Source organism: Passer montanus, unplaced genomic scaffold (assembly GCF_014805655.1).
Source record: "Passer montanus isolate IOZ18808 unplaced genomic scaffold, ASM1480565v1 scaffold1, whole genome shotgun sequence".
Lineage (NCBI taxonomy): Eukaryota > Metazoa > Chordata > Aves > Passeriformes > Passeridae > Passer > Passer montanus.
In genome coordinates, this window is record NW_024356504.1 from 3,754,832 (window position 1) to 3,769,336 (window position 14,505).

General features: G+C 36.8%; 1 protein-coding gene across 3 annotated transcripts in view; it reads right to left on the reverse strand.

The window, feature by feature from the left end:
- Window positions 1-14,505, reverse strand: part of PARD3B (par-3 family cell polarity regulator beta) — a 395,877-nt gene that overhangs the window by 366,507 nt on the left and 14,865 nt on the right. For all 3 annotated transcript variants that reach the window (XM_039719949.1, XM_039719858.1, XM_039719777.1), the window contains exon 2: window positions 2,863-2,964. In XM_039719949.1, coding sequence (XP_039575883.1) covers window positions 2,863-2,964 — 102 coding nt within the window. The remainder of the gene's footprint in view (window positions 1-2,862; window positions 2,965-14,505) is intronic.

Here is a 14,505-nt window from a genome sequence, read left to right on the forward strand (position 1 = left end):
TTACTTCAGAGTTGGAACTTCAGCATTTACTCCATTTTTTAGTTCCCCCTCATTTATTCACTAACCCACCACAGCACTTGCCGCTTACCTCACGAGTAGTTGTGCCTCCTTAACAGTCTATTGTTAAGGACTGTCAAAAGCTTTTGAAATTCCAAATAAATTATATCTGATAGCACTCTCCCTGTTTTGTTGTCACAGTGAAAGAATTCAATAGATTAGCAAAGACATTTTTCTCTGAAGAAACTGTGCTAATTTATTGCTATCAAAATACGATCTACAGCAGATTACCTCTTCAAAAAGCAGCAGCATTTCCTCTGCCACTGAAGAAGAGCCTGATGGTCAGCAGTGCCAAACACACCTTTGGTTAAAGGCACTGAGGTTAAGTGCAAGGTTATTTTTATAGAGAGTGACTGATTTAATGTGAAACTATGTCACTGGCTTGGATGCACAGAAAAGGATGACAAGGGAGCAACAAACCTGTGGCCTATTCATTTACCACATATACAGATAATCATAACACAAAGACAAGCAGAGCACAGATAAACATACCAAAAATCCTTCATCTATTCAAGGAGTTTAAACACCAAATAAGATAGCAGGTCAATCTGATCTGAGTATCTCTTCCCCTTTTTTGCAAAGCTTAAAGATCCCCTAGTAGAAATTCTCAGTGTGAAATAACACTGGTGAAGGCTCAAAGACTAACAGGCCACAGTAAAGCTATCAAAACTATTTGTAAGCCTTTTATAAGGCTGGTTCTTTGATATCAGATCATATCAAACTTTGTAAGTAGGTAGTATGGACAACTCCTTACACATACTATGGCCCAATTCCACTCTCAAATGAAAGAATTCTTAAACCTCTCAGACCAGCAGATCCCTTACAACATTCTCCCTTACTTTAATCAAAAAAAATCTGATTTTTCACTGCAGCTCCTCTGTTCAGCAAGTCTCTTATCCCTGTTTCACCAAGCCACTCTGAAGAAAATAAGATGATAGTGATACATCCCATGTAATTGAGATATCAGAGGAAGAGAAATTGAGGAGTTTGCTGTATTCCCAAACCACACCAGACCACTTCAAAGAGTAAGATTCAGGTTTCCCAGTGAGTTTTCCCTAAGGCAGCCTCAGAGCCTCATTCAGCATTGTCATAACTGAGGAAGCTTAGACCCACAGCTGTGACCTAGAAGCTTATTCAGCTACACATACTCAACCAGCAACAGCCACCAACAAGGCACAGCAAAGGCTCTGGTCACAAGTTAAAAACCATGTGTCATATCAAATATTCTGCACATTGATGCTCACATTTCCACAAGAACTCCTCTACCAGTACTTTAAATAGAAAAAATCCTGGGTAAACATACTAATTTTCATTAACTAATGAGACCAGCAAAACATTTTTCTTTGATGTAATAAGTCATTTTATGACATCTTATGCTTATAGTCTTATTCTTTATACACAGCTGTTCAATTTCAGAACTCAGTTCTTTTGTCTCCAAACATTCCTGGAAAAAAAAAGTCTTAAGGTGTGCAAGTATACTTTTCAGTAAATATGGACAAGCAAGAAACACAAATATGATAAAAAGAATATATAACAGAGTTCCACTGTTTTTAAAAATTCCCATCCTAAAGTAACACTGAAGTACAACCTAAACAATTTTCTAAGACACAAAGAAGCAGCATCCCATTAGTCAAAAGCAAAATGTTCTGCTTTGTAGTAAGTCACTGAAGAATCAACACAGCATACAAAAGTAGCAATTCTGTTTGCAATACACTAAATTATTTTTTAAGTCATCAAGCATATGGCACTTTAAATAGACAAAGCAATTTGTCTAAAAGCACAGGCATATCCCATATTTGGATCTTTGGTTTAAAGCCATTAATTTTTTTTCCTCTGATTTTATGAAGGAAAAAAGAAAGATAAAATCAGTAAACTTTTATAAATAATACCCCTCCTTCTCCATGCTGATTGTCACCAATAAGTTTCCCAAAACTAAACTTTTCTAACAATTAAAAATAAAATTAAAAGAGGTTTGTCTGCAGTTACTACTACCCAGGTAAAAAATGTGTCTTATTTTAATTGAAATTAAAGACTCAGCTTTTAAAGTGAATAAGCAGTTTGCTCAGACTTTCAGTAGCAAATCATAGGGGCTCCTCCCAGAATTTAACAGTTGAAGTAACTGCTCTTGTCATTACAAGATTGGTCTATTTTACCACAGTCAACCATGACATTTGAATGATTCTCAAAAACTTAACTCCATGCAAAGGAAAAGATTATAGAAGACATTTTAAGTAGCATTTATTTTTATGTGGCATAAAAAAAGAAAAAAAATTCTTGTAAAGCCCACATTTTTCACCATGGTATTTGAATATAGAAATAAAAAGAAACATAGAACTGCTTGAAAAGGTTCAGCCCTAAGCGAACTGCTTAGCCTTCTCTTCTTACTGCTTGGGTCATGCTTCCCACTCTCCCAGTGTAGTCATCTTATTGCAAAAGCTCCATACCTTCTCGGTGATTTCTCATGGGCAGCTCCTCACAGCACTGACTCCTTCCTCACAGCACAGCCAACAAACTCCATCTCACTTCTCGACCAGCCAACCTACTCTTTTATAATATCCATCCTAACTGGCTCTAGCTGTGGCCTGTTAAGGGCAGGCCTGTTCCTAATTCTTGGTAATTAGTGCAGCTGTAACTCCTTAGGGGTGAAATTACCTTCATCACTATCTCTGTTCTCCTACATTCCATCCATCCACAGGGCAGGTGTGTTTAACGATATTTAACATCCATTTCACCTGCCATATATCCAAGAAATGAGAAAGCATTTGTTATTTGAAGAGACACATAACATTTTCATACAAGCTCTACCTTATCTTTGTCTTCCACAACATCTGCCAGCACATCATCTGGGTCCAGGATTCCTCCATCTGTGTACTCCAGGTGGTGAATATTTACCCAGGAAGCTGGATCCTGAAAGACAGATACAAGACTTCTTAACCCACCTTTGCATGATTTCAGTGCTGTCAGACATAGCAGTTTTGTGTCCCACTTATTTTCCACCTACTTCCCTCTATAATCACGAGGTAGAATATTGGAGCCACTATTCAAAATTGAAATTGAGAGCAAATAAAAACTACAGATTAAAAACAAGGCAATACCTACAGGACACTACACAAAAAACATCTTTAAAACATACATATATACATTTTTATTTCCTTATCAATCTTTAATTTGAATAGTGAATGTAAAATAATTTTTAAAAGTTATTTTTGTTTTACAATGCTTGGTAGATACACATATATGTATTTGTTTGTAATGGTAACACCCAAAACAATCTACGGATGGACATGCACCCCTCCTGACAGGTTGTGGGGAGGTGTAGCCATATATTTTGAGATATATAAAACACATCCATCATTCCTTTCTCTGAGGAGGCAGATAATCCTATTGTGGCAAAAACTCCCAAATGAATAAGTAAATTCCAGTTTTCTTTCACAAATAAATACTCTCAAATTTCAATGCAACACTGCGTATTATATTAACAGGGAACATATTAATTCTCCAAAACTAATGCTTTCTTCATATATTATTAACTCCTTCACTTCAACAACCAGGAGTTCAGCTGACCCTGAAGCCCAATTCCACTGACCCTGAAGCCAAAAGGCTGAGTGTACTGCTCAACAATACAAATTCTCCCAGACAGGAAATACAAAATGAGAGAGCAGACACACAGTCTGTAGTCACTGCTCCCAAACTATACCAGCTACCTGTATACACAACTTCCAAGTGGTATTTATTTCTGTTAATAAGAAATAAGTTAAGACTTATCCTCCTAGGACCAGTTCTTGTGGTTTAATAAGCACATAGCAGCTCGGTGAGTCACAGTGACATGTGTGAGTACTCTGTGCTATCAGCAATGAGGAACATTGCATCTGCTACAGCACAATGAAGAAAGAAAACATGCCTGGTTAGGATTATAAAACATATTTGAGTCTTCCATCAGATATTACAGAGAGTGGCCAGAACATGCTAAAACTGAGGGCCAGGAAAGGGGCATGCACACACAAAGCTTTGAGAAACATTTCAGAAATGGACAAAAGATGACCACTGATGACCTGCAACTGAGGGTTAAGTTTAAATAGATACAGTACAGCTGCATAACAACCATACAATTAAGCATCTAATAGTATGTAAATTTGTAACATGTCCATTTAATCTCTAATTTACCTCTTACTACAGTTATTTCATTTTGCAATTAAACCATCCATTTGTAAAATAGCAAATGTTTGTTCATTCTAGGTATCACATGTTCAAAATGACAAAGTTTAAGAGCATCAATTAATAGCTTTTTTTTCTGCAAAGTGACAAAGTGTGGACAACTATTACAGCTCACATTTCTATCTTTAAGACCAGGGCTTAGGTGCTTTTAGCATAACCATAAAACTCAAAGATGAAAAGGCAGAAAAGAAACATAGCTTTATGCAATAAATTGTCAGAACCCAGGACATCCCTCTGGATGCTCTGGATGTCTCAAAGCCTAGGCAGTGGGGTCGGAGACCCTGGCATGCAGCCAAAGACCCCTGTGGCTTTGAGTTCAACCCATGGAGTAAATTACCAACTTTATATGAAGAATTACAAGTCACAAAAGTTTAAGTAGCATAACAGTAGTTGTCACAGGGTGAAGGGTGGAATTTTGAAGAATTTTACTATGGGGGTCTAGGGGGACAAGATGGAGGGATTTGGGCATTGTCCTGTTCTTCTCCCTTCTTCCTAGCCTCCATCTTCTTGGTAATGGTGGCACTCTGGGATTGGTTTAGAGTAGAAAGTCACTCTCTAACATAGGTGAGAGGTATTGGAACATAATTGTAAATATCAAATACGTAGATTATAGTATAAAAGACAACACCAGTCCTGTGGGAGGGAATATGCCTCAGACTGACCTGCAGAACAGACCTTGGCAGGCCAGACAGAAAATGTTTTAGATAAGAAATAATAAACAACCTAGAGAACGACAGCCAAAGACTTCTGATTTCTTCTCGGACAGCTGGGTTGGGAAAAAGAGACTTTTAACACACCTCGGGATCATCTCAACCAAAGAAAATCCTGAGAATAAATAAGCAGGTTAATTTAGATGATACAATTTACCTAATGCAGTTACCTTGAAAAAAAAGCATAGTTTGACCCTACAAATAAAATTACAAAATATGATACTCTAAAACCAGAACACATCAGTAGCTACAGATGTTCCTCCTGAACCTTTTAACTAATGCAACCACAAAGCTTTTAATAGTTAGCAGCATTAAAACAGCATAATTGAAAATCACTCCTCTTAACTGGGCTAACTTCTGTGGCTAACTTATTTGGCTGAAGATACATTAAAACCTACTGTATTATGTTGTTGAAGTGTTAAGAATAAAGCTGAAGTTTAAAAAATACACAGATTATTGGAATATTTTGCTTTCAGTGTTTACTTCTATTTGTGATTCAGTAGCTATACCAACAGAGATGTGTCACTGAAACAGAAACAAAGAAAAAAACAAGTGTAACACCCTACTGTCCCAACAGAATGGTGCAAATTGGCAGGACACAAGCTCAAGACACACAGCCACCCTAAACTACATTAAAATTTAACAAATTCCTAACCCTCTTTTACTTTGGGCCACAGCAAATACAGTAATTTAATTATTTTTGTTAGTGGGAATATCAAGAGAACATCTCTAAAATAGTCTCAAAGGACAGACGATGCCATTCCTCACCACTCCTTTGGAACAAGTGTAGCAAACGTAAGATTTTTTAAAAGAAAACAATGACAATTCACACTGAGGTACAAGAAATAAAGTAGAGCAGGATTCACAGTTTGTTTTGAAGAAAAATACTTCTTAATGGTTTAGACACATACTGTGGCTCAGGTATACATAGTATGGACACACTACAACCTTCTGATCTCAAGGACTCCCCATTTACAATGACCACCACAGACTAGAGCAAGACTGAATACTTGCTGCCTCAGAAATAAAAATGTGAATGGCTTATATAAACTTCATCCCCAAAAGTTAAAAATCCATGCTGGGAGCAGGAAGCTTTTTATAAACTTGTTTGATGAAGCAAATAGTAACTACTGTTAGCCCAGGTTATCCTCCACACAGTCACAATAGTAACAATGGTTCATCTTACCAGCAAACCCACTTGGCCATTCAAAAAGATTTCCAAGTCAGAGAACATTTTCTGTTCTTTTGATGAACTCCAAACACTGCCATGCGATGGATACAAAGTGTCCATTAAAAAAAAAACCAAAACAAAACAAAAACAAACCACACCTAAAGTCTATACCCTTTCCTTCTGTGTTTCTTTACTTGCACCAAGAGTCCAGACAGCTTCACTAAATAAAACATTAATATTTTAGAAAACTCACCACTTAAGCCATTAACTACCAGCAGATGTAAAAGTTGAGTATCTAAAGTTCCAAATAGCACTGTATCCACATGCATATGCACAAATTCACATTTTGCACATTATTTAGAGCTCAAAAGGAGTAGAATGGGTCCAAAACATAACCATGGTACATCCACGGTAGAATCATTATCAGAGAAAATTAAACTTGCTCAGGAAAAGGACTGTCCTATTTTAAGGTTCTTATGCTTTACTCAACCATGGCACATCCACCACAGTAGAATCATTATCAGAGAAAATTCAACTTGCTCAGGAAAAGGACTGTCCTATTTTAAGGTTCTTATGCTTTACTATGATAAAACAATCCAAAGAGGCATCAAGAACACTTCAAGTTTCCATGTGTTTTAAAACTCCTAGGCAGCAGATAGCCTTCTAAAGTAACTGAGTAACTTTATAGTTTATAAAGTATATGACTGGAAGTCTTGCAAAACAGAGTTAGCTGATTCTACAGTGTCTCCTGAATGGTCAGAACCCAGTAACAGAGATAACAGACTGTGTGAAGGGTCAGTGCTAGACAGCTTCAACAAAATAACACTTCTCACCTGCTGAAAGCAGCAAATACTGGATGACACCCCATTTTTGATCAGGGAAGAGATTAAGAACATGCTTACTGAGAAGGCACTTGCTGAGAACCTATGAATTATAAAGTAAAAAACTCTAATAACTGTATTCCAAAACACTAGGACAAGATTTGGGATTTTTTTTAGATGATTGATGTTTCTTTACATTTCTCTAGCTTGAGATTGAAATCTTATTCTAATGAATGACAGTGTCTAAAATGATTCTTCACTGTATCATCTTAATCATCATCATTAAAACTTGACATGCTTAAAAAGAAATACTTAAGTTTTGAAAAATAAAAAAGTCTCTTGTAAAAATAAAACATTAACATTGCCTGGAAGCTCTGGGCTGCATTCAGGTACAGCTGCCTGCATCTATCTCCTAAGTGCTCTCCTGTTAGAAAGTTCATCTTGAAGAAAACACTAACTATAGCTCCACACTTCAGTTTTGAAAAGTAAAAAAGTCTCTTGTAAAAATAAAACACTATGAGAGCCTGGAAGCTCTGGGCTGCATTCAGGTAGGGTTGCTGCATCTATCTGTACTCCTAAGTGCTCTCCTGTTAGAAAGTTCATCTTGAAGAAAACACTAACTATAGCTCCAGAAAGTCCTAGCATCACAAGTGGGGAGAAGCTCTCTCGCAGCACAGCACATAACCCCTAGGCAGAAATTCAGCTGAGGTACAAACCTGTAAAAATCTACGTAAAGAAGACGTATGACTAAGTTACCTGGTATAATTCATAACAGCATTTGGCAAATGAATATTGAACAGCTACTCTGATGTGCATTTTACCTTAGGGTGCAAGTCATGTTTGCGTTTAACATCAAGCCACTTAAAAGCTGTTTATCATCATTTCCTTTATGTGTGGGAGAACACTTTAGGAATTACTATGCAAATATTTACCAAATGTTAAATTAAAGCCAGGTCACACGAATGCACAAGTGCAATGTAAGCAGAGAAGTGACATAAATTTTAAAAAATGGGCTTGACATTCTTTTTGTCACAGAATCCTGACTTAGCTGTTGCCACCTAATACAACACCATCACTTTTCAAACAGTCTAAAACAGGTTCAAGAATTCTACACATTTATTTTCAGTCAACACACACACAAATGAAAAATCAACCATTTATAATTAAAGCGCTCCCATTTATTGTTAGGTTTTTAAATAAATCTATAGATTCACATTTTTAATATGTGGAAAAAGTTGGAATGCATTCTTGATTCTTTTTGTTCCCAACTCAGACAGAAAAGTACATCTCCTTTTCTGAAAGCTACACAACATACTTAATAAATGTTACAGTCCACACTGGGTATTTCTGACTTTTAATGAGCAAGAGAATCAAAACAAGTTTATTTTATTGATGGTCAGCTGAAAGGTATTTAAACATCACCACTTAATGATTTCACAATTAATTATTGTTTGATGCTGTATTTTGCTCCCCTGTGCAGAACACCTAAAATAGCAAAATTTTTAATTTAATATAGTAACAATGAGATGCACTAAAAAAAAAATCAGAAATAGGATTGACTTAAAATTACTCTTCATGCTGATGTTTCTGAAGTACCTCCACGTCAATGCTTCACTAGAGCAAAGAGACTTCAATTATAGTATGTAAATGAATGCACTAAAAAAATCAGAAATAGGACTGACTTAAAATTACTCTTCATGCTGATGTTTCTGAAGTACCTCCACATCAATGCTTCACTAGAGCAGAGACTTCAATTACAGTATGTAAATGGAAATCATATATGCCTGTTCCACATACACATAAACGCTAGGTCAAACTTGGGGGAAAGAGTGGCCTCTGACCATATTGTTTTCTGTCATTTAGACAGTGTAAAAGTAAAACTAAAAATCCCATAATCATAAAACATTTTCAGATAAAGGGATATTTTAGGTTAAGGTCAGTAAAAGAGGTATTCTATCACTTAATCATTTTTAGATTATAAATTGCAATGTAATGCATTACCTCAATATATTAAGTAGTATTTAATGATTTCTATAAGCATCTTAAGGCTACACAATGTATCATGACACACAGCCAAACATTCTTAAGTACTAGTTACTCTCAGACCACAGCTTGAGGAGCAGAGCACAAAAAGCAACTTGGAGAAGAATGTATGGATGAGATTGGTCAGAGCCTCAAACTTCGTCTCAAAATCCTTCTCAAAGTTTATCACTGAATTAGAAGAGCCTTAAGCATTTTTGGTTTGCTTAACAAAACCACCTCCAAACAAGCCTGAAGTGGTATTTTATTCAAGCTTCATTTCAGCTGCCACCAACAGGAGTGTCATCTTCAGCTGTAGTAGAGGTGTGGCTCTGTTTTTACAGCAATATGAATACTGAATTTCCAAAATCAAGAGCTGATCACAAAGCAAACATTGCACACTACAGACTATCACAATCTGGAGCTGAACAGTTAGAGCCCAGCAACAACACAACATGCATGCACTGATGTCCTTGTACAGCCTAAGAGAAACCCCAAGCAAAAAACCAAATGCCCCAATATGCATCACACCCATCCTTACAGCAGGCAAACAACCACCACTTCTACTTTCCTCAGACGTACAAGTGTAGAATTGTATCATTGCATACAATATTGTAGGTTGCAGACATAACATTTTTATGGAATAAAAGGAGCCACAAGAAGCTTCTACAAAAATCAAAGATGAACAGCTATCTGCAGAAAAGATTAAGTCTGTCCCAGACATTACTGGATGCAGCAATTCCTGGCACAGGCCTGATCTGAACAAGCCTCCCTATATGAAGTATGTGAGTATATTTCATACACACACACTTGTAACTGAGTACAAATTGGGTCTTCTTTTCACAAACTTCAAAAAAATAGAGATAAAGCAATATCCAGGTTTCACTGCTCAGGAAGCTTCCAGAGTTTAGTCTACATTACACATAACAGAGGACGTTACAAGCTCATATTTCTAGGTCTCACTGTGGAAAAAATAAATTCTTACCTCTAATTAATTACATTGTCTTTATAGCATAACATTAACCAACACATTTTTAACCCTTTCCAGTTAGAAATTCAAAAGCAGCAGAAATCTTTACTATAATACAAGAGAAACATGCTACAACACAGTGAGATAATAAAAAAATCCTTGTGTATTTCATAGTGCTATTGTTCTCCTTCACCAACACTCTGACTCGGCTTGTATTAGAAGTGAAAATGCTGCAAGATGCTAGAGAGAAGATAAAACTTCTTTATAGCCTCCTACCAGTTGGAGTGACACACATTCTCTCAAGTTATTAATATTAAAGAAAGATCTATACTGAGTGAGCTCAAGGACAGAAATTAAAGCTGAGGCAAGGGCAAAGGACAAGGTAGTCTGCTCCAAGAGAAACTGCTTTTAAGCATCCAGAAATAAAGCTGCAGAAAACACAGAAGGCCATACAGCAGAAATAGTCTTAGAAAGGTGACTGTAAGGGATGCTTCCTAATCAGTCCTCCACATGAAATAAAGTACTATAAAAATAAAGCCGCACAAGAAAGGATCTTCGGAGAGAAATTCACCCTTAACTGGCGGGGTGATGGGGAACAGAAAGAAGTTCATTGCAAGCAATCAAACTTGTGAGTACATGGAAGACAAAGCTCTTTGCTTTTCACAATAAATTTAGCAGGTCTAACAAGCTTTCAAACCTCATGCCAAAACATGATCACAAGAAGTAATGCCAGTCTCAGCTGTTATACCCATGATGCTTTGCTTCTGACCAAAGCACACATTTTGATTTTTTTTAGATAGCCTAGGAAATTTTCTTCACACAGTAAGATAACACAGAAATTTTACTCAGCCTAAAAGGAATAAATTAAATATTCAAGTATAAGGTGAAATAAAGATTATTTCCTTCAAAATAACACAATTTCTCTGACTGTTTAGAAGGACCTCTTTTCAAACTATAGTTAGCTATTCCCTGTAAACAAGATATTTAAAAAATTAAATCTCGCTCTATGTATTTTTACACGTACTAAATTTTTGTTCTGATTAATTCATTTTATCTATTAATACTAATAATAGCTGTGGAAAATGTATTCTTCCCTCAAGCACTTCTTTTTTCAACTCATGATGAGATGTGATATAGCCAAACGGTAGAAAGAAGGAGTTCTGAAAAAGCAGTAACTTACATAAGATCACTTTAAATATTCAATTTCAAAAGTTTTTTTCTTTGAAGGCACTAAAAACCTGATGTCAAAAGGGAAACTAATCAGATCAGATGAGAAACATTAATCTTTGTCAGAAACACTGGGTTTATCTCAGTGCACTTTCAGTTTTTGCACAGTCTGGTCACACTGCCTTGCTGGCCCTTAAGGATGGCAAGAGTACAAAACAGACAACCAAACAATTCATGCATGAATCCAGTGGACTACCACAGATTTACCACAAAAAAAACCCTGTTACCAGTCCCAAAAAAAAAGCAGAAAAATCTTCTCTTGCTCTTCCCAGGCACAGTGAACAACCAAAAAGCAGAGCTTCCTTCTAGTCTTTGGAATGAGTCCTAACACAGCACAAGTACAGCTCACCACCAGCTTTATCTTTGACATGCTAAATGGCCCAAAATACCATTAGTCTATCCCTAGTCACTAGAGGGACCCCAAATATGTCTTGATCTTTAGCCATCTTTGAATTATTATGCTCTGAGAAATTAATAGGACCTAGTATTAGCATGACTAGTAGTCAAAACACAACAGCAAGGACTGATGATCACTTCTTTCTGTCTTCACCTGCTCTCTTCACACCACCATACACCAAACTTTTTGAAGGTATGAAACTCCTCCTTCTTGCACTTTTTTCCTTCTCTGATTCATTTTCATGTACAGTTAACACATTCTGTTTTCTCTGGGAAGACAGAAACTCAAACAGGTCCTGGTTATAAAAGCCACCTCATAACAGCAAGATGGGCTTAGACATCTGAGAGCTCTCAAGGTGAAGAAGTGAGCTACAGGGAACCCAGCACACAGGTTATATACACAGTTGCACCTGGTAAAAATGTCCCAGATCACATTTGAAGATAAAGATCCTGGCCTGAGACCCTAAAACCATAAAACACAAACACGGTGGAAGTTCTTCACATAGACTATAAAACAAGGGGAGCACAGTGAAAAGGACTCTCCCACTTGAGTCACTTGACACTTGCATACAGTACATCACAGCAGAAGGAAAGACAGTGAGTCTCTTCTGGCTCTCAGAGATAGTTTTGGCAAAGAGGAACTAGAAGATTTCTTGTCCTTTAGACATCTTTAAATTATTACGTTTTGAGAAATTACTAGGATTATGTACTAAAAATAAAGTCTTCATTTTCCACAAGGCAGGGAAGGTACTTCACTGTAATCAGAAAGGAGAAAGAAGAGAAAGTTGGTTTATCCTGACAGGTGAATATGCAGGGGGAAAAATACATATCTCCCATATTCAGTCTGAGGAGGAAAACAGAAAAAGTTGCTGCTAATCTCCCTATCATGGAATTCTCTGTTTGTCAGAGCACATATACATAAATCGAAAATAACCAAGATTATTTCAACTAACACTCCAACTTGTACTTGACTTGCAGCACTAGAACCCTTCAAAAACAAGACCAATTTGATCTTATACTGAATCTGAATGAAAAACCACTCTCTGAATATAACTTACCTGAATAAAGCCTGATGCAGAGAATACATCAGCAGAGGATCACATAGCCCACCTTTACATTACACTCCAGCATTTAAGATGTATGTATGCCTGTTCTAGTTTTACAAAGAAAGCTGGAAATACACATTTAGACAGAGGTCTCACACTGCACTTGTAACAAACAGCCAAAACCTCCCCTTCAAAGCCTCAGTTAAAAGTGAAGCACACTGTATGCCAGGCACTGAATCCAAGATAACTGTACAAATGTAAGAATATAAGTGCAAACTGATCTTCAGTTATCAACTATGAATATCCTTTACCTTTTCAAGTCCATTAGATTAGACAGCTTCAACAATGCAGAAACACAAAAGACTCAACCTTCTGCAAATTAACACAAAAGTTCCAGAACAAAACATCTCTAAATAAACCTACAAGATTTTAAGGCTTACCTTTCATATCCCAAGTCCTCTATGTCAAATATTATCTACAATATTCAGAGTAGTATTGTTATGCTAATAAGCAAACTGCTTCTCAGCTCCAGGCACCTGGCGAGTAATTAATTAGCACTGAGTCTGGCTTTTTGTTTGATTACCTAAAGGTAACACTGGGGGGGCTAAAGACCACAGCTATGATTTCTTAAAATTCAACATTAACTGGGCAGACAGAACTATAAAACTACTCCTTCAAACTGTCATTTTTCACATAGAAATGAAAGGGGAAAAAACTTAAAGTAAGAAAGGCATGTGTAGAAGAGTAGCATATTTCAAAAATAAAGTCCAGGTTAAGTGAGTGAACAATTCTGTTATTTTGCCAACAAAAACTGATAATCCCTTAAATTCAAATCATTCAGTATAGCTACAGATAAAAAACGAGGCTGGCTGCAAATTAATATAATTCAAGTTTGTAACAAATTCAGCACTGAAGGATACCAGATCTTCAACAAAAAATGATAAATGATTCACATCTCCAAGGGCAGCCAGCACTTCAGCTATGCATCTAGAAACCATCTAACATTGTTTTATTTACAACTGTTGGGCCTTTCTTTGATAAAGTGATTAATGCATTTGCAGCTGACACAGGACTGCTTATCAGAAGCAGCTGAGAGCTTCAAGGATGTGATTGAGTAACACCAGACTCTAAACAAAACTGAATACAAACGCCTGTAAGACAATGCAGACCAAGCATGCTGGAATCCTGTCAAACTTTAACATAAACTGAGCTGTAGACAAAGCTCAAGTGAGAAAAGAATTGTAGTAAACTATAACAGCATATCCTTAATTCCTTATAGAAAGCCACTGAGTATTTTTTGGAATTACACAGAGAACAGCAAGACCTTTCTGCTGCCGTACCACCCTATTTCCTGCATGAGTCAACCACCAGCCAGAAGGAATTTTGCCCAAGACTGCCAGATCTGTAGTGTCAGTAGGACCAGTCAGAATACCATTCCCTTCTCACATGTCCAAAGCTGGTTCATTTCAGAAATGCCACCAATTCCACTGGTGCCACTGCCCATACCAACCTTAATCAACTCTCCCCATGGTCTCTGAACACCTCCTAGCAGGCACAGGTCATTGCTCTTCTTAGAGAGCAGTTCGATGTGGACCTGGGGTCTCTTTCCTCACTCACAGGAAATAGATGACCTTTCACAGTACATTCAGTGACTGTCTTCCAAAATCAAGCCATAAGGGACAATTGTAGGCCCAGTGCTACAAGGATGCTGAGACAGCCAAGGTAGTTTTAAATTATCAAAGCATTAGAAGATGTAAGAAAACCCCCTGTGAGGCAGAAATAAGTTAGTGATAAATGAAAATAGAAAGGAAAAAACAAAAGAAAAAGCAAAAAAAATTAAAAGTGTGATGGCGGAAAGTAATAGGCTCAAAAT